The 18,510-nt window shown below is 52.1% G+C and overlaps 2 protein-coding genes across 4 annotated transcripts in view; one reads left to right on the plus strand and one right to left on the minus strand.

The window, feature by feature from the left end:
• LRBA (LPS responsive beige-like anchor protein) overlaps positions 1 to 18,510 on the minus strand; it is a 2,426,603-nt gene that overhangs the window by 1,084,623 nt on the left and 1,323,470 nt on the right. For all 3 annotated transcript variants that reach the window (XM_085641653.1, XM_085641654.1, XM_085641652.1), the window contains exon 40: positions 15,637 to 15,773. In XM_085641653.1, coding sequence (XP_085497779.1) covers positions 15,637 to 15,773 — 137 coding nt within the window. The remainder of the gene's footprint in view (positions 1 to 15,636; positions 15,774 to 18,510) is intronic.
• On the plus strand, positions 1,216 to 4,634 carry MAB21L2 (mab-21 like 2). Its single transcript, XM_085641655.1, has one exon. It carries the CDS (start codon positions 1,793 to 1,795, stop codon positions 2,870 to 2,872), a length of 1,080 nt encoding a protein of 359 aa, XP_085497781.1. The 5' UTR covers positions 1,216 to 1,792; the 3' UTR covers positions 2,873 to 4,634.

The raw sequence follows: 18,510 nt of genomic DNA on the forward strand, positions 1-18,510 counted from the left end.
TGCCAGTGACGCACAAGGCTCCCCTGGGAAGGGCTACAGACTCCGGCGTCCCGTTCTTCGGTACTCCGTCTCAGAGCTGCCCTTCTGTGCACTTTTAAAAAAAAATGCTGTGTTTCCTTGTCTCCGACGACAGCAGTTGCCCCCTGTCTGACAGGATGGCCAGCTCTGTGCCCAGCTGTGGCTGGAACGGGTGTGGTGCCCTGCTCTGACAGGGGTGCCTGTCCCTGTGCACTGTGCTGTCTTTTTGGCCTTGTGCCCTGCTGCTAGCAGTGAGGCTCAGTGCTGTTCATGGGAAGGCGCCCCCTATCGCAATTTTAGCGTGCGCCCTCCAATCGTCAGTTGTTTCCTGCCCTAGTTCCTAGCTGCCATTGGCGTGGCTCAGACGCTGTTTGCATGCAGGTATCATTAGTGTGCCCTCCTCGGAGGCTTCCTGCCGCTGTGGCTGTGCCCAGCTGTAGTATTACGGCTCAGACGCTGGAGTGAGGCAGAGATGCTGTTTGTTGACATGCACTGCCAACTGCCCTCTTCTGTGGTTTCCTGTGCCACAATGTACGGAGAGCGGGTCGGGTGCTGTTTGTGCCCCCTCACGACCCCTGCCCCATTGTGCTGTCGCAAGCATGTCTGTGTGTGCCGGTGTACGCACTCCCTGTCAGAGGCGCCTGCCCCAGCGACCTTTGGCTGAGAGCGTTGCTCACAGGCGGTGTGTGTGTGTGCACGTTTATATTTCCCCTCAGTGGTACCAGCCTCACCCAGAGAGCGGAGCCTGGGTGGTTCAGGGGTGGTGTGCGTGCCGATGACCCCAGTCAGAGGTTCTCTGTCCTTGTGAACTGCTGCCGGTAGTAAGGTTCACGCATTACTAGGGAGCGGTGGTCCTGTCTCCTTGTTAGAGGTGCTGGCTGCCCGTGCCCTCATTCCCCAGTTAGAGGTGCCAGCCCCTGCCCAGCAGTGCTGCCCACAGGAGGGGTGTGTGCAGATGTCCCGTCTCCTGGCAGCAGAGGCCCCTCTCCTCCCTGGCAGTAGTAGTCTGCCCCTGTACCCTGCTGCCAGGCGCTGTTTGTTTGTGTGCCGGTGCACGCTTCTTCCCCCTCCTCCAGACCCGGCGCCCCTCGGACCCCATTGGCCGCTGCAATGACAGCTCAGGATGCGATTGTAAGAGGCGGAGCGCCGCCCCCAACCCGGGCCTTGGGACCATTCATAAACTAGGCGAGAGGAGAATCCAGGCCGAGACTGAGAGGGAGGCACACGTACATGAGAAGGAAAGGCAGACAGAGAGGAGGAGAGCAGGAGTGGAGGGGCAGGGCGACCACCGCCAGCACATCCGCCAGCCGGCAAAGGGAAGGGAGCAGGGCGTGCGCTGTGAGCAGCCCCTGGAAGCAGCCGAGCACACACGAGTGTCTGAGCATCTCCAGGAAGAGACAGGCCAAAGCAACCTGCACTACTGAGGGCGACCTGCGCGCGCCAGGTCACCATCACAAAGTGGCACTGGGGCACCTGGCACAACCACTACCCTGCCTTGGGGCACAGAAGGTAGACGAGCAGCACACGTTCGGCACGGGCACCAGCAAAGCAACTGCAATGACTCTCCGGCCCTCCGCTTGAAAAAACTTTCTGCCCTTTCCGACTGTGTACCAGGCACGTGGAACTGCTCCCGGCGCCTGGGTGTCCTGGCACACCCCGGCCCAGCGGCCCCGGCCGCGCCTTGGATCCCTCGGCGTACTGCGAGCCCGCTGCGGCGGCCTACAGCGGGGCCAGCCCGGCCGAACCCCCGTCCCTGGGCCCGCACTGCCCCAACATGATCGCCGCGCAGGCCAAGCTCGTCTACCAGCTCAACAAGTACTACAACGAGCGCTGCCAGGCGCGCAAGGCGGCCATCGCCAAGACGGTGCGGGAGGTGTGCAAGGTGGTGTCCGACGTGCTGAAGGAGGTGGAGGTGCAGGAGCCGCGCTTCATCAGCTCCCTGAGCGAGATCGACGCGCGCTACGAGGGCCTGGACGTCGTCTCCCCCACCGAGTTCGAGGTGGTGCTCTACCTCAACCAGATGGGCGTCTTTAACTTCGTGGACGACGGCTCGCTGCCCGGCTGCGCGGTGCTCAAGCTGAGCGACGGCCGCAAGCGCAGCATGTCGCTCTGGGTGGAGTTCATCACGGCCTCGGGCTACCTGTCGGCGCGCAAGATCCGCTCCCGCTTCCAGACGCTGGTGGCGCAGGCCGTGGACAAGTGCAGCTACCGCGACGTGGTCAAGATGGTGGCGGACACCAGCGAGGTCCGCCTGCGGATCCGCGAGCGCTTCGTGGTGCAGATCACCCCGGCCTTCAAGTGCACGGGCATCTGGCCCCGCAGCGCCGCGCAGTGGCCGCTGCCGCACATCCCCTGGCCCGGGCCCAACCGCGTGGCCGAGGTGAAGGCCGAGGGCTTCAACCTGCTCTCCAAAGAGTGCTGCTCGCTGTCCGGCAAGCAGAGCTCGGCCGAGAGCGACGCCTGGGTGCTGCAGTTCAGCGAGGCCGAGGACCGGCTGCTGCTGGGCGGCTGCCGCAACAAGTGCCTGTCCGTGCTCAAGACCCTGCGCGACCGGCACCTGGAGCTGCCCGGGCAGCCCCTGCACGGCTACCACATGAAGACTCTGCTGCTCTACGAGTGTGAGAAGCACCCGCGCGAGTCCGACTGGGACGAGGCCTGTCTGGGCGACCGGCTGAACGGCATCCTGCTGCAGCTCATCTCCTGCCTGCAGTGCCGCCGCTGTCCGCACTACTTCCTGCCCAACCTCGACCTCTTCCAGGGCCGGCCGCACTCGGCGCTCGAGAGCGCGGCCAAGCAGACCTGGCGGCTGGCCCGGGAGATCCTGACGAACCCCAAGAGCCTGGACAAGCTCTAGCGGGCGAGGGGGCCCCGAGGACTCAGCACGGACTGGGAGCCGAGGCTCTCCTCACAGACTAGGCCCCGGCCCTCCTCACAGACAACTGCGGCGCGTGGAGGACTCTCGCCCTCCTCACTAAAAGAAGCTGCAGTGTACCAAGGGCCCTCCTCACAGACCGGGAAATGCAGTGCACCAGGGACCCTCCTCACAGACCGGTACATTGCAGTGCACCAGGGACCCTCCTCTCAGACACGGTGAAATGCAGTGCACCAGGGACCTTCCTCGCAGACAGTGAAATGCAGTGGACCAGGGACCCACCTCGCAGACACAGTGAAATGCAGTGCACCAGGGACCCTCCTCACAGACCGTAAACTGCAGTGTGCAGAATGCACGCACTCCTGGCTCACTCCGCACCCAGCGACCCACAGCACCCTCATGACCCACTCAGCGTGCAGACTGCCCGCTTACACCCCACCCTGCTCGTACCGCAATGTGACAGCTACACGAACCCTTTGACACCGAGCACTCCTCCGAAAACTCGGGAAAGTTGCACTGTTCAGACGCCATGCACTATTTAATCTACAACTTTCATTGCCCCCCCCCACCCCTGTTTCCCACAGGCTATGCTTACAAGTGCAGAGTGCTCCGCCGCTTGTCAAGGTGTGCAAAGGACTCCCAACCTCAGCTGAAAATGTACTGTGGCTCTCCAGCCCCAGAGGTTAACACACAATGCCATGTACGGTGCCCTCCACACATGGCACTGACATGCCTTCCCCACACCCAACGAACCAACCAAGAGAAAAAAAGTACGGTGTGCCGTCCACGCGTGACACTAGAACCTACACCCCCCCCCCCCCCCGCCTATACACTCTGAATGCCCCTCGGGTACCCCAAACTTCCACCCAGTTGTTTCACATATCAGTCGCTTAGCACCGACTGTATTTTAGCACTTCAGAAATTTCATAAGCTGTGCCTTGCTCACAAGATCGAGCATATGGGGCATTTCGTAGCTTATCTTCCCTACCCAACCCACAGTTTGAAGGGCACTCCCTCCCAATCCCAACAAAATGCACCTACCGTAGTAATGGGTCCTCCTATAGCGCATGTCTCTGACCTGTAACACACCCAGACAGCTAGCCACACACACTCACGGAGAGACCAGCCTTGGGTACCAGACCCAAGAGTGAAAGTGAAAGCACACTGCAGGCAGCCCTGGGACGCAAGTCATCGCAGACCACAACGAACTGGAGGCACACAAACTCTACTGAAAAGTATCGGACAAGACTGTTTTGCCTAGGGTGCTGTCCCAAAAAGAAATATCATTACCAACCTCTTACAACTACTCGCCTGCACAAAAGACTTGTTTTGGACTGTAGCGGCGAAAACACAGGCGATGCCCTTCTACCAAACAAAAAAAGCATTTTAGTACTTAAGAACCTTCAAAGAAAAGTGAGGCAGGGCGGGACAAGTTTGGACTTTCGTTGCACTGAAGGAGAGATAATCCTCTTTTCTTCCAAACAATGTGAATTAAAAAACAAAAAACAAAGAAGCAATCGGACTGCTCAAGGAAAGAAAATTAAAAGGTACACTTTCAAATGAGTCTAGTGACCTTCTTTCCCTTTTGTTGCCTGAATGTTTGTCACTAAGTGAAAAAATTATTTAACTATATGTACAAATTCTCTTAAAACAGTTTACTGATGTCAAATGTATTTCAGTGCCAACGTCACATTATGTGCGCCAAAACTGAGTTGTTGAAAACAGTAATAAAATATTACTATAACTGTAACTCGACTCGTTGTGAAGCGCTTTAATTAGCTGCCGAAAAACAGAATATTGATATACAAATATAACGAAATACTAAATGAGATCTGTGCATCGATCTTTGAGTGTATCAGCTCCGTTCGATTTGTTTATTTAATGCCCATATCAAATATATTCATACGTGTGGGGCTTACTATAATAAGCGAAAGGGGAATTATTTTTCTAAATTTAAATAGAACGAGAATTTGTTTGAAAATGCTGTTACTTATACATAGTTTGCCAAATTTAAGAATTAAACGGCAAACAATTTACTGATTATTTTGGTGTACACTTCTAACTAAATTTCTTAAAGGTACACTAATAAAATTAATCTAATACTTTTCCCATTATAAATTAAATATGAATCCATGATGTGCACACGTCTCTATTTGAATCATATAAATAATTCCAGAAAGGAGCAGTAAATAGTTTGCCAGAAGAGAACTGATGCTGTATTCCCCGGGGTGGCTAGTTTAGCGCCGTCAATTAACAATTATTTAATCACAAAAGAGAAGACTGTTCTTAAATACAATGAAAATGTACAAATGCCGAAAATCTCCACCACAGCAAACAGATGCCCAGGAGCGCGAGGGCTGTCCACACCTATCTTTGTGAACAAGTCTGGTTACTTTGTTGGGTGTTGGGTCTCTAATGACGCGTCCGGGCTGCAGTACTTTTTTCGGAGTGGTGCGCTGTTCTTTTACGTTTCTGTAATATTTTTACCCCCTCCCGCCCCCGGCCATTCTGGCACTATCAGAACTGTGTTACTCTTCCCAAGTCCTCTTTGGAGGGGAGGTGAAATGACGCGCGCTCTCCTGGTCTGCGAGGAGTGACATTCCGAGACTGTCGGCACTTCTGTAAATATCGAGCGTTTTGCACAGTCCCTCGCCGCCCCCTCACTGACGTGAAGTAGCCAGAAGAGTCCTTTTGGGGGAGTAGAGCCGCTATACACACCGCTATGCCCGATCCTTGCACGTGGAGGCACAGAGGGGCCCTTCTCCCGCCGCCCAGAGGCGGAGGCTCGCGGGCCGGGCTACCGTTTCCTTGTAAAAGCACCCCTGAGCGCGAGGACAGCCGGGCGGCGGCTCGCGGGCCGGGCTACCGTTTCCTTGTAAAAGCAGCCCGGGAGCGCGAGGACAGCCGAGCGGCACGTGCTGTCACCGCCGGGGCGCAGGGAAGCGCGCCCGGTTCACGGGGTGAAGACAGCGAAAACGGAACGCACAGTAAAACCTCCGTTTCAGCAAGGGTGCATCCGCGGGTCACAGGGGAGGCAAAGAATAGTTACACGCTAGCTTGTGCAAGGCCTGGGCCCCTGCCCCATCTAAAGTTAACTTCAACTTCATCGTGATTTGCTTTATTATAATCGCCGACTTTGAAGCAATTTGGGGTTTCGTCAACGCTTTTTAACACTAATGTAAACCCCCGACACAAGTGTGTGCGGTCCGAAGCCAGCATACATTTACAAGGGCTACAGTTGCAGTACCTATGGCCCCAAGTAAAAATGGGCGCATCACACATATAGGGTGCATCACTCCTGGGTACGCTCATTCAATGTATAAAATAGAACATCTGTGTCCGCGATGCATTATGTTCTAAGAGTCTCCTTGTTATAATCTACACTTTGGTAAAGGCCCTGGGGCGCTTTTATTTTTTTTCATTTCAATTAACATTTTATTAGGGTTTTACATTAATAAAATACAGATAAAAGTAAAGATATACAGAGAAAGGGAAAAAAACAAGTTCCTGTGGGTACAATATAAAAGGCAGTTCAAGTTAATACTATGGTTTACTGTGGGAGGAAACAGCCTGTACCTTAGATTGTGTGTATATATAGGTGTAAACACTAAATAGCGGAGATGAGATTTTTTTAGTGACGTTTTTAAGGAGGATTACTTATAACTGACTTAGTTGGTCATCCATAGAGGGTTGGGTACCCCTGCTGAGCGTAGGGTTTGTGAAAGGAAAGAAAAGAGGCCAGAGAGAAGATAGGCGGAGGAGAGAGGGAGTGAGCGGTGAGGGGAGAGATGGTTATGGATGGTGCAGTGTCAGGGAGGGGGGGGGGGGTGGGTAGAGAGTGGGTAAGTGGAGAGGGGAAGGGGTTGGCAGATACCACGGACGTGTATTCTGAATATAGGTATCCTTGAGTTGATTTTTAGAAATGCGTTCAGGGAGTTGCCTGCCCCTCTGGTGAATTGTATCCATGCCCGCCAGGTGTGCGGGGATAATAATAATAATAATAATAATAATAAAAGCTTTATTCGGAAGCAAGGCACATCCATAAAAGCAAAATACAAATACAACAAATGCAGCAAAATTAAAATTTCTATACTGATATTGCATTGAGAAATCTGACAATCCATTCTCTTTGTAAGTAGAGACAGTTAATCACAGAGATAGCAAAACATGTCAGGTATAAAGGAATCTTAATTATGAACAGAGTTCATATACAAAGTGATTTAAAATATGATTTTAGAACGCAATTTTTGGGATTGGTTCGCAAACAGCCAACAATCATAGCGTCTAGGTATTAAGATTTAAAGATTTGTTCTGTGCCTTATACAAAATTTTAAGAACATAGCAATATTAAAACATGTTGCGGGAGTGTCCAGCATTTGTAATGCCAATAAGGCTGGGCGACATTCGCGTATTGACATTTGCTGCAGAATGGGTTTCAGCCACCGTTTTCTAGGTTCAGAAAAGTATTTACAGAAGAAAGTGACATGTAAAAGGGACTGTAAAGAAATATCGTCACAGGGACAGATGGAAAGAACCCTTGACCAGTCATTTGGTTTGGGAAAGGTGATTAGTCGGTGAAAGTTGTTGAGTCTGAATCTAGTAAGTAAGAAAACATCGTAAATTGGGAAGTTTGAGGACAGGTAGGGCTCAATATTAAAAGAAGTTTGAATTAATAAAGAATGCTGAACAGAAGGTTTGTTGACTTCTGTTACTAACCGAAGATCGTCAAGATGTTTTAGACATTCCGCCTTAAGTGATTTACGGGAAATCCTTAACATATCATATGGAGCAGAGTAGAAGTTGGGATGACCCAAATCAGTAAAGAAATTATGAATATAGTGTAACCATGGAATTTTTTGGGAATGGTCCAGTTTTTGACAATCGGTGATAATTTCTTTAGTTAAGGACGTCTTTTCTGAGGTCCAGATGCGGTGCCACAGCAAGATTGGTTGCAGTCGGATGAGATCGGTGATAAATGGCAAACCGAGTTCTTGGTGGCAGGAGTAGGTAGATGAAGATTGAGGGACTGATAGTAAATATCTCAAAAAGGTGTTTTCTGTTTTTTGGATGGAATCTACTCGGGCATGTCCCCATATACCCGCACCGTAAGTGGCAGTGGTAATACATTTTGGGCGGTAAATTTCCAGGATTTCCTTCGGGGATCTCTTTCCGAGTCTCTGGGTAAAGGACACTAGGGCCATTGTTGCCTTTAAGAACTGATGGTTTCTAGACTCGATTGCCCTTTTCCAAGTCTCCCTATCATCTATCACCACTCCTAAGTAGGGGTAGGTTGTTGTGTGTTCAATCTTGGTGGTGGTAATAAAGATACCTAATCCCTTTGATGGTGTTTTACCAGAGGACATGATGAATGTTTTATGTGGATTAATTTTTAGGTCCAAATTGGACATGAAGTTATAATAACGGATCAGGGAGCGTTGAAGTTCTAATGGAGTACGAGCGAGGATTACCGCGTCGTCAGCATATAGTAATGCGGGAATTGGGCGGTTGTTGATCAGAGGTAGGTCCTGGCTCCCTTCCAGCATGGCTGCCTCCAAGCCGTTGGTATAGATGGTAAAAAGGAAGGGAGCCAGGACGCAGCCCTGTCTTACTCCCCGCTCTACCTTAAAAGGTGAAGAAAGTTGACCCCCTGTGCCGAACCTCACTCTAGCAGTAGCGCCAGAGTAAAGTTCTCGGATGTAATTCACTAGGGTCTCGTCCACCCCTATGTCCAACATAATGGACCATAATTTTGCGTGTGAAACGCAGTCAAACGCTGCAGAGAGGTCGACATAGGCCATGTGGAAATTACCTCCCTTTGCGTTCACGTATTTTCCTCTTAATAAAACTAAATTCAGGACCTGGTCGATGGTGCCCAAACCCTCCCTGAAGCCGTATTGAAGGTCAGAAATGATGCTGTTGTGTTCCGTCCAACATTGTAACCGGTCAAGTAAAACACGACCAACCACTTTGCCCAGGGTGTCTAGCAGCGAGATGGGTCGGTAGCAAAGCGGGATGTTGCGGTCCCCTTTTTTAAAGATTGGAACCAGAATGGACTCGGACCATGAGTCCATTGGTCCAGTCTCACCTGTGGCATTCAGTACTCTACATAAGAGGGGGGCCCACAGATCAGTGTTGGACTTATATAGATCTACGGGAACCCCGTCCGGCCCTGGGGCCTTCCCTCCCCTGCTGGCTTTAAGAGCTAAAGTGACATCGGCCAGGGTGAATTCAAGAGGAGGGGAGTTGGATGCATAAGTAAGGGCTGGGGTGTTCTGGACAAGAGAGTGTGGAGATGATGGAAGAAGATGTGTTAAACTGAACATATGGGAAAAATGGTTGATCCATTCTTGCTCAGTTATGGCAACCTCTAGGGTGCCGCGATCTTTTGGACCTGAAAGGAAAGATGAGTTAATTACCTCCCAAAATGCTGAGGAATCCTTCAGTTTGGAACTGTTTTGTAGAGCGGACCAGAGTTCTTCTTTTAATTCTAACTTACGATTCTTTAAACACTCATGGTAGAATTTTCTGCATTGGGAAACCTCGGTTTTAACTCTCGGGACTTTCTTTAGTGCCACTTTAAGTGCTTTGTGTGCCTTAGAGCAGGTGGAATTAAACCAGCTAACTGTGAAATTCTTTTTGGGTTTAAGGGGAATGGTTAAAGCCTTATTGATCTCTGTTGTAATGATTTTAAAATTTGCTAGTACCTCGAAAGGAGAAGAGGACTCCGCCAAGCAAGTTGTAAAGGCTGCCCTGTTTCCTGAGATAAGCTCTTTTAGAATTTTTTCAGGATTGATGCGGGACCATTTTAGGGCGTATCCATTTGGTCGATTCATTGAGAGGTTGTCTTGGTGGAGTGAATTAATTGTGTGAATGGAGGAGCCAGGTAAGTCCAATGTGATGGAGATGGGGAAATGGTCGCTATAAATGCAGTCGTGGGTGGAGAAGTTAGTAATCAGGTTGACTGCACTAAAAGACAGAAATATAAAATCTATGCAAGTCAAAGCACCTCTGCCATGATATGTAGGGCTTAGCTTAACAGTTGGGATTAGTAATTCATTGGAAAAAGTAATTTGTAAGAGGGACAAAGTTTCGTTCATCAACGAGCCTTTAATAGAATGGGAAAAGTGAGTAGAAGGGGATTCATTGGAATCCATAAGGCCGCAGGTGAAGTTGTTTTTGTCACATAGTGGTAGGTTGAAATCTCCTCCCCAAATTAAGATAGGATTTTTAACTTGGGGCTGATTATAGTACTCTATGAGAAAATATCGAATTTCTTTCAACAAACCAATCAGTTGTGAGTCTTGCAGGTTATTATAGAAATTGACAATCAAAACGTGGGTGAGATTATTTAATATTATGAATAGAATCTGATAGTTTGGTTCGGATTTTAAAACGTTGATAAATTGGCCTGAAATGAGATTGGAAATATAAATCACTAAGCCTCCCTTAGCCCGGCCTGAGGATGAGGGAAGCGCCGGAGAGAAGAAAGTTTTGTAGCCATTTAAATGGGTTGGAAATAGAGCCCAAGTTTCCTGCATGCAGAGAATATCATACTGCCTTGCAAAGGCTAGCCAGCCCTCGTGGTGAATTTTAGAGTGAAGCCCTGCAATATTCCAGAAAATGGACCTGAATGAATAACGGGGAGGAGGTTTTACTGAGGTTCTTGGTGGAGTAGGTTGAAGAATTTTTTGAGCAGCACAAGGAACCTCAGGGATTGGGATTGGTTTGGGATCTGTATGCAGTATAATTTGAGGGTTAGCTTGAGTGTCTGTGGAAATTAAGGGAACAGATAGGATTGGTTGGGGGTGAATAAATGATATTAAGGGTTGGGAAGGGGATGGAGGTAATGGTTTACTCAGTGAGGAAAGCGCTGTGTCTGAGTAAAAATTTGGTTGAAACAGTTTTTCGCTGGTTACTTGTGCGAGTTTTGAAATATAGAGAGGGTTCGCGGTCGTAAGTAGTCAATCAACTTCCTCAATTTGTGACAGAGAGTTAAATCGGTTTTGTGTTAAAATTGAACCGTTCACTGGTATTAATAGGTGGGTGGGAGGACGATAGAAAAAACCAAGTGGAACAGTGGAAATTGCAGTTTGATTGGGCGAATGATCCTCCTTTTGTGCTAGGATGGAGCGAGCGAATCTGGGGGATCTGAAGTTGACAATTATACAGTCGCCCTGGATAGTTTTTTGTGAAAGACCAATCCAGTCTGCTCTACGTGCCATAATTATTTGGTTTGTGTTATGCACGTTAAAGTGTCTGTGTTTGACTAGCCAGTCCACCACTTTATTTCGCAGGGAGGGCCAGGATTCTGTCACTCCTTGGTCTAAAGTAGGAACGCCAGTCAGAACTACAATATATGGACAAGTAGCGGGTGGCAGGTTTGGACGATCTAAATGTAAATGAGGCCTTGTGATAGGGTTATTAGAGTAACCAGATGGGGAGAGTTTCTTTTGTTGAGAATGTGTCGTAGGTGAGTTCTTATCTGTTGTGCTCCTACTAGCTGATGGACAGTTTGGTTGTTGCGGGCCACCGTTATACAGTTTGTTTTTCCCGGGTTGGCAAAGTGGATCATTTAAGCAAGTAGTGTCAGTAAGAGGAGTAGAAAGATCATCCGAAAGAAAATGTTGTGAACTGGGTGTCTCTTTGCAGTCTGAGAGTTGGGTCAGCTTGATCTCAAAGGATCTAAGTGTGTCGTTCAGTTTGGCAAGGAGACTGGAGGCCATAACGTCAAATTTATGTTCAAGAATATTTTTTAGTTCTTCTGCTAGGTGATTGACAGTAGGTTGTGGATTAGAATCAGATGAAGTTACTTTACAATTGGGCTGGGGGGTGGGAGAAGATTCCCCTTGGTCTGTTTGAGTGCCCTGAGTTAGCGTTTTGGGTTTAGTGGGGTTGCTGCGTTGTTTAATTGCCCTACACTTTTTCTGGGTAGTCCTTAGGATCGTATCTTGAGGATGTTTCAATTTCCCTCGAGTTTGTGGGCCCTTCGGAGAGGAAATTACAGGGTGGAGATGAGTATTGCTATTAACTGATAGAGTTTGAGTAGTAGGAGAGGAAGATACGGGTGGGGAAATAGAATTAGGTATTTTAGATGGAGAAGGAACTGTACTATGAGACAGGTGGCTGTGTGGGGACTGGTGGGAAGAATCGATAGATAGTCTACGTTCTATGAGGTGAATTTCTTTGCTTATAAATGAGTCGGCCCGCAGAAGGTAAGCATCCAAAGTCCCCGCTGAGCAAATGCGTGACTCCATTGTATTTACAGAAATGATAATTCAATAGCTAAACGTTAAGGAGATAACCAGATCCACTGATAAAGGCGGTACAAGGGCCAAAAGTACTCACAAGTTTGCTGCCTATGTAGTCTGGCTGATCAGTACGTAGTATGACTATAGTCAGGAAACACCGCACGGGGGAAAAAGCAACTGACAGGGACGTGGCCCAGCCCAGCCTCTGCCAGCCCACGACGGCCTCAGACGGTCCCGCCCTTGTCCCGGGCTTCTCCCGGCGCGTCCCGCGCGCGTCCTCGCGGGAGGAGGGACCAGACGCTGCTTTGTAGCGCCTCCTGGCGCGCTGCGCTGTCGCTGGCGGGGGCGTTGCTGCGGGGCTGCTGGTCCTGGTAGTTCTGGTGCCGGTCAAGGGAAGGAGCGGCGAAGCCCGGCCGGCACTGGAGCGTTTGATGGAATGCTCCTGTGCCTCAGCGGGGCTCTTGCAGGATCGAAGTTACAATGCCCAGAGATGCGTGCGCCACAGGGAATCAGCCCCAAACGCTGCTTTGTAGCGCCTCCTGGCGCGCTGCGCTGTCGCTGGCGGGGGCGTTGCTGCGGGGCTGCTGGTCCTGGTAGTTCTGGTGCCGGTCAAGGGAAGGAGCGGCGAAGCCCGGCCGGCACTGGAGCGTTTGATGGAATGCTCCTGTGCCTCAGCGGGGCTCTTGCAGGATCGAAGTTACAATGCCCAGAGATGCGTGCGCCACAGGGAATCAGCCCCAAACGCTGCTTTGTAGCGCCTCCTGGCGCGCTGCGCTGTCGCTGGCGGGGGCGTTGCTGCGGGGCTGCTGGTCCTGGTAGTTCTGGTGCCGGTCAAGGGAAGGAGCGGCGAAGCCCGGCCGGCACTGGAGCGTTTGATGGAATGCTCCTGTGCCTCAGCGGGGCTCTTGCAGGATCGAAGTTACAATGCCCAGAGATGCGTGCGCCACAGGGAATCAGCCCCAAACGCTGCTTTGTAGCGCCTCCTGGCGCGCTGCGCTGTCGCTGGCGGGGGCGTTGCTGCGGGGCTGCTGGTCCTGGTAGTTCTGGTGCCGGTCAAGGGAAGGAGCGGCGAAGCCCGGCCGGCACTGGAGCGTTTGATGGAATGCTCCTGTGCCTCAGCGGGGCTCTTGCAGGATCGAAGTTACAATGCCCAGAGATGCGTGCGCCACAGGGAATCAGCCCCAAACGCTGCTTTGTAGCGCCTCCTGGCGCGCTGCGCTGTCGCTGGCGGGGGCGTTGCTGCGGGGCTGCTGGTCCTGGTAGTTCTGGTGCCGGTCAAGGGAAGGAGCGGCGAAGCCCGGCCGGCACTGGAGCGTTTGATGGAATGCTCCTGTGCCTCAGCGGGGCTCTTGCAGGATCGAAGTTACAATGCCCAGAGATGCGTGCGCCACAGGGAATCAGCCCCAAACGCTGCTTTGTAGCGCCTCCTGGCGCGCTGCGCTGTCGCTGGCGGGGGCGTTGCTGCGGGGCTGCTGGTCCTGGTAGTTCTGGTGCCGGTCAAGGGAAGGAGCGGCGAAGCCCGGCCGGCACTGGAGCGTTTGATGGAATGCTCCTGTGCCTCAGCGGGGCTCTTGCAGGATCGAAGTTACAATGCCCAGAGATGCGTGCGCCACAGGGAATCAGCCCCAAACGCTGCTTTGTAGCGCCTCCTGGCGCGCTGCGCTGTCGCTGGCGGGGGCGTTGCTGCGGGGCTGCTGGTCCTGGTAGTTCTGGTGCCGGTCAAGGGAAGGAGCGGCGAAGCCCGGCCGGCACTGGAGCGTTTGATGGAATGCTCCTGTGCCTCAGCGGGGCTCTTGCAGGATCGAAGTTACAATGCCCAGAGATGCGTGCGCCACAGGGAATCAGCCCCAAACGCTGCTTTGTAGCGCCTCCTGGCGCGCTGCGCTGTCGCTGGCGGGGGCGTTGCTGCGGGGCTGCTGGTCCTGGTAGTTCTGGTGCCGGTCAAGGGAAGGAGCGGCGAAGCCCGGCCGGCACTGGAGCGTTTGATGGAATGCTCCTGTGCCTCAGCGGGGCTCTTGCAGGATCGAAGTTACAATGCCCAGAGATGCGTGCGCCACAGGGAATCAGCCCCAAACGCTGCTTTGTAGCGCCTCCTGGCGCGCTGCGCTGTCGCTGGCGGGGGCGTTGCTGCGGGGCTGCTGGTCCTGGTAGTTCTGGTGCCGGTCAAGGGAAGGAGCGGCGAAGCCCGGCCGGCACTGGAGCGTTTGATGGAATGCTCCTGTGCCTCAGCGGGGCTCTTGCAGGATCGAAGTTACAATGCCCAGAGATGCGTGCGCCACAGGGAATCAGCCCCAAACGCTGCTTTGTAGCGCCTCCTGGCGCGCTGCGCTGTCGCTGGCGGGGGCGTTGCTGCGGGGCTGCTGGTCCTGGTAGTTCTGGTGCCGGTCAAGGGAAGGAGCGGCGAAGCCCGGCCGGCACTGGAGCGTTTGATGGAATGCTCCTGTGCCTCAGCGGGGCTCTTGCAGGATCGAAGTTACAATGCCCAGAGATGCGTGCGCCACAGGGAATCAGCCCCAAACGCTGCTTTGTAGCGCCTCCTGGCGCGCTGCGCTGTCGCTGGCGGGGGCGTTGCTGCGGGGCTGCTGGTCCTGGTAGTTCTGGTGCCGGTCAAGGGAAGGAGCGGTGAAGCCCGGCCGGCACTGGAGCGTTTGATGGAAAGCTCCTGTGCCTCAGCGGGGCTCTTGCAGGATCGAAGTTACAATGCCCAGAGATGCGTGCGGGGATAGTTCGGAGAGGTCTTTCCATTCAGAAAGAGTGAGCGTTTGAGATCACTTGATACAAGACTACCCCAAAGAAGCCCACGGGCATTTTTAGAACTCTTTGCCCGAGAATTGGCTATAGAAATTTCTAGAGCCAGGACGAATTTGAGAAAAAAGAATACCTTCATTTTTTTACATCTTGCCAGCACACACGTGTGGTCACCTTCAATGTTGAACATTTTGGTAGGTATATTTTACACCCCACTTTCACAGAGAAGCAGATCTGTAAACGGCCGATGCGGCAGCAGTTTAATAAATGCCTCTGCTGGAATCACAGGCACATAACGAACCGAACAATATTAAAAAGAGTGTTCTAATTACACAATAGACGTATATTGAAGCGAGCGCCTCACCTCCCCACAATCCCCCCAGCGCGTGCCTCATTTAAAACAACAACTCGTGCGCAGAGGTGTTATTCTGGGGGCGCGTTACCGGCACTGCTTCCCTTGTGACATTTTTAAAATAGCAATGCACATGAAACGTGTAGGCGTTTAAAACTTATAGTGTTAGGATGTGGCACAACCAAGGACATCTACATTGCACCAGTCTACGGTAAAACAGACAGCAGGACACAGTGCTAAATAGTAGTGGTGCAGCCTGCTCTGTCACTTTGACTAGCCTGGCGCTTGGGGCCTTGTGTTGCACGTTCACAGAGCACGAGCTTGACACGTGGCCACACACAGGAAAGCAGTGCTCAACGGGCACCAGGACGGGGAGGGGCCCGTGCCACGGACCTTACCTTCGGGTCAATCTTCCTGAAGCTGGGGTCCTCTTCGTCCACCTCGAAGTAGAGCTCGGAAGAGGTGATAGACAGGGTGCCCTTTACGACCACTGAGGGCGCCACCAGCTGGGCGGAGGAGCTCAAGCTCACCGGACCTGCGAGAGAGGAGGAGAAGGCCTCAGACGGGTACACAAGGTGGGCCCTGGCAGCCCTACAGCCAGGTATATGCACTGCGTACGATATATGGATAGATACATAGCCCAAACCTAACTAGCAAGCAAGCGTCGCGTGCACTGCTCTAGTAAGGCCTAGGGTAGGCCTACAAATGGTTGGCACGCAAAAACAGACACAAAACATCTGCTGCCAACATACCTTATGTGCAGAAACACAGCCTTACAAAGATATCTATGTGCACCAAAAGCTACTTGCAAGCATTCGTCTCCAAATGTACTAGTAAAATACCCAGTGCTACAAAGTCTGGGCCTTTGGCTGGAGTTCCAAAATAAAAACTGGCCAATAATTTTGTATGGGCATATATATGTGCATGCCACATTTTTGGGCACTAGAATTTATTGGACTCTGTTAGTCTATCTGTGTTTTCACATGGAACCCTGTCGGTTTGGGCACATACACACATTCAACCAGACAGGCACGACTCTCACAGGCCTCGGCTAGCTTCATACTGCAGTCATGCATGCACAAACACAATAGCCGGACGCATTGTACACGAGCGAAGCAGGAGTGGGATCTGTAATAGGAGGGACACTCTTGAAAACCAGAAACAAAACCATCTCACGTCTAAATAGCTACGACCCATCAACATATCCTTGTGAAATGTCCACATGTGCCACATCTATATCGATCACTTGTCCCATATTTGTCTAGAACTGCAGGGAACTCAGTTAATGGCGGGCTCCTACAATAGTTGAGAACTGAGGGACTACTGTGAGACATGTATAGATGGCAGATATTTTGCCAACAAATGTTTTTGAATGTAGGTGATCAGAAACCTGTATTCTGTTCAGTCCTGGTTTTCACGGGCGCACCCTTAGCAATGCAGGCATCACGCACCTGCGCCTCTAGGTCGCACTGCGTCTGCTGCTCTCGCGAGGAGATGGGACTGGGCTGTAACCAGGGCACGCACTCCATGACAGCCAAGCGTACACGTTATGTACAAAAGGAGGGCCGGTGAACAACTGCACGTGAGCACACACTCAAACCTGTCTGAATGCACCGAACCTTCCCATCAAGTGGGTGACCCCAGATCCATATACAGCACCAGGGGAGCGCTGGTGTATTAACCCAACCTACAATGCATGGGCCGTGGGTGTGGCTGATTTCAGGCCTGTGCATAGAAGCATCTTAGAATCGGCGACTGGAATGGTAAACTTAAAATAGGACAACGTTTTTTACGGCAAATCGTACATATTTGGCAAATGCTTTTGAATGTGTATTATTTTAGTCTGTTTTGCAGACATGGATCCTGTAATGCATGAACCTAGAGCTTTAAACACACGTGTGTAGTGCACACGTGTGTAGTGCACACCGCATTCACCACCACGGAACACCCGTGGTGAGCCTCCGTACAGAACATCCTTCTACTACAAGATGGCTGGTCTGAACTGGGCACCAGCCGGGCCGAGCACATCCCGCAAGCACGAGAGCTATGTACGACTCACGAGCAAACGAGTGGCACACTGCACGCCTTGGACGAAGTCACACGGCAACCGTGCACCCGTCTGGGTGAAACACGCAGGTCTGTAAGCTAGACACCGGTGACAAACAGACCTTCACATGAGAAAACAAGGCTCGTTTGGCTGAAAACACTCTTAAAACCATCCGCCTCATGCCCCTCACCGAGGGTGCTGCAATGTGTATTTGATTCACTGTCTGAGTTTCACTTTCTTCTGCTCTCTTCGGACTTTAAAGCACTACCTAGACAAGCCAAGCCGCTGGAAGTGACAAAAGACGCTTCTAGAGGCTCACACCCCACCCGTGAATGCCGACTGAGGTACCCACCAGAGCCTTCATGCACCATCCCATGGTGGTGCACGAGTAATCCCGCCGCGTCCCCGTCACGTTAATCACTGAACTCAGAGACAGGAGTGCCGGATGCTCGCGTCAGCACAGGTAAGGGGCGTCGGGGTCAGCGCGTCGGAACAGGTGAGGGGCGTCCGGGTCAGCGCGCGCACTCAAATGGGCTCTGCAGGGAAAGTGTGTGTTTCTCCCTGGAGCTGATCGCGAGGGACGCCCTCTGCAGTCAGAGTGCGGCCTCACACTGCCCAGGCTGCCCCTGCCAGTTCGTGCCAACGCAGTCCAAGCGCACCCACACACCGGCCTGTAAAGGCGCGGCAGACACTCTCGCAGGCCGGGGACAGGCACACAAAGCCGTGACAGGTCCCGGATTCATGCAGTGTCTGCGCATTAGGGCACGCGTCAGGCAATCGATGGGGAAAACGAGGGCCAAAAACACTGCAAACGGATTGTGCTGCGCATCGATCGGAGGGGCGCGGGTCTTTAATGCGCTATCAATCTTCATGGGTGCCAGGGGGCAAGCCCGGCGCGGCCCGAGGGTCCTGCTCTCCCTGAGCTCATCACCACTCACGCACCAAGGGGCCCTCTCCCCTGCCCGGGGGCATTAGCAAGTAATCCGGAGGCGAAATAACATTTTTTTTCAATCAGGCTCCGACATTCAATTACAGAGGGCTGGCAGCTGCGTGGGCCTGGGACCCCCCTGACAATTCACACTCCATTCCCAGTCGCATCACTTTATTAGCGAGGATTACGTGTTAATCCCGCCGCCTTTGTCGAGATTATACAATTACGGCCCCTCTCACCTCCGTGGATGCGCCGAGGCGCTGCAGCGGAAGCAAGCTACGCTGGGTGGAAGGG

Source organism: Triturus cristatus, chromosome 2_2, assembly GCF_964204655.1.
Source record: "Triturus cristatus chromosome 2_2, aTriCri1.1, whole genome shotgun sequence".
Lineage (NCBI taxonomy): Eukaryota > Metazoa > Chordata > Amphibia > Caudata > Salamandridae > Triturus > Triturus cristatus.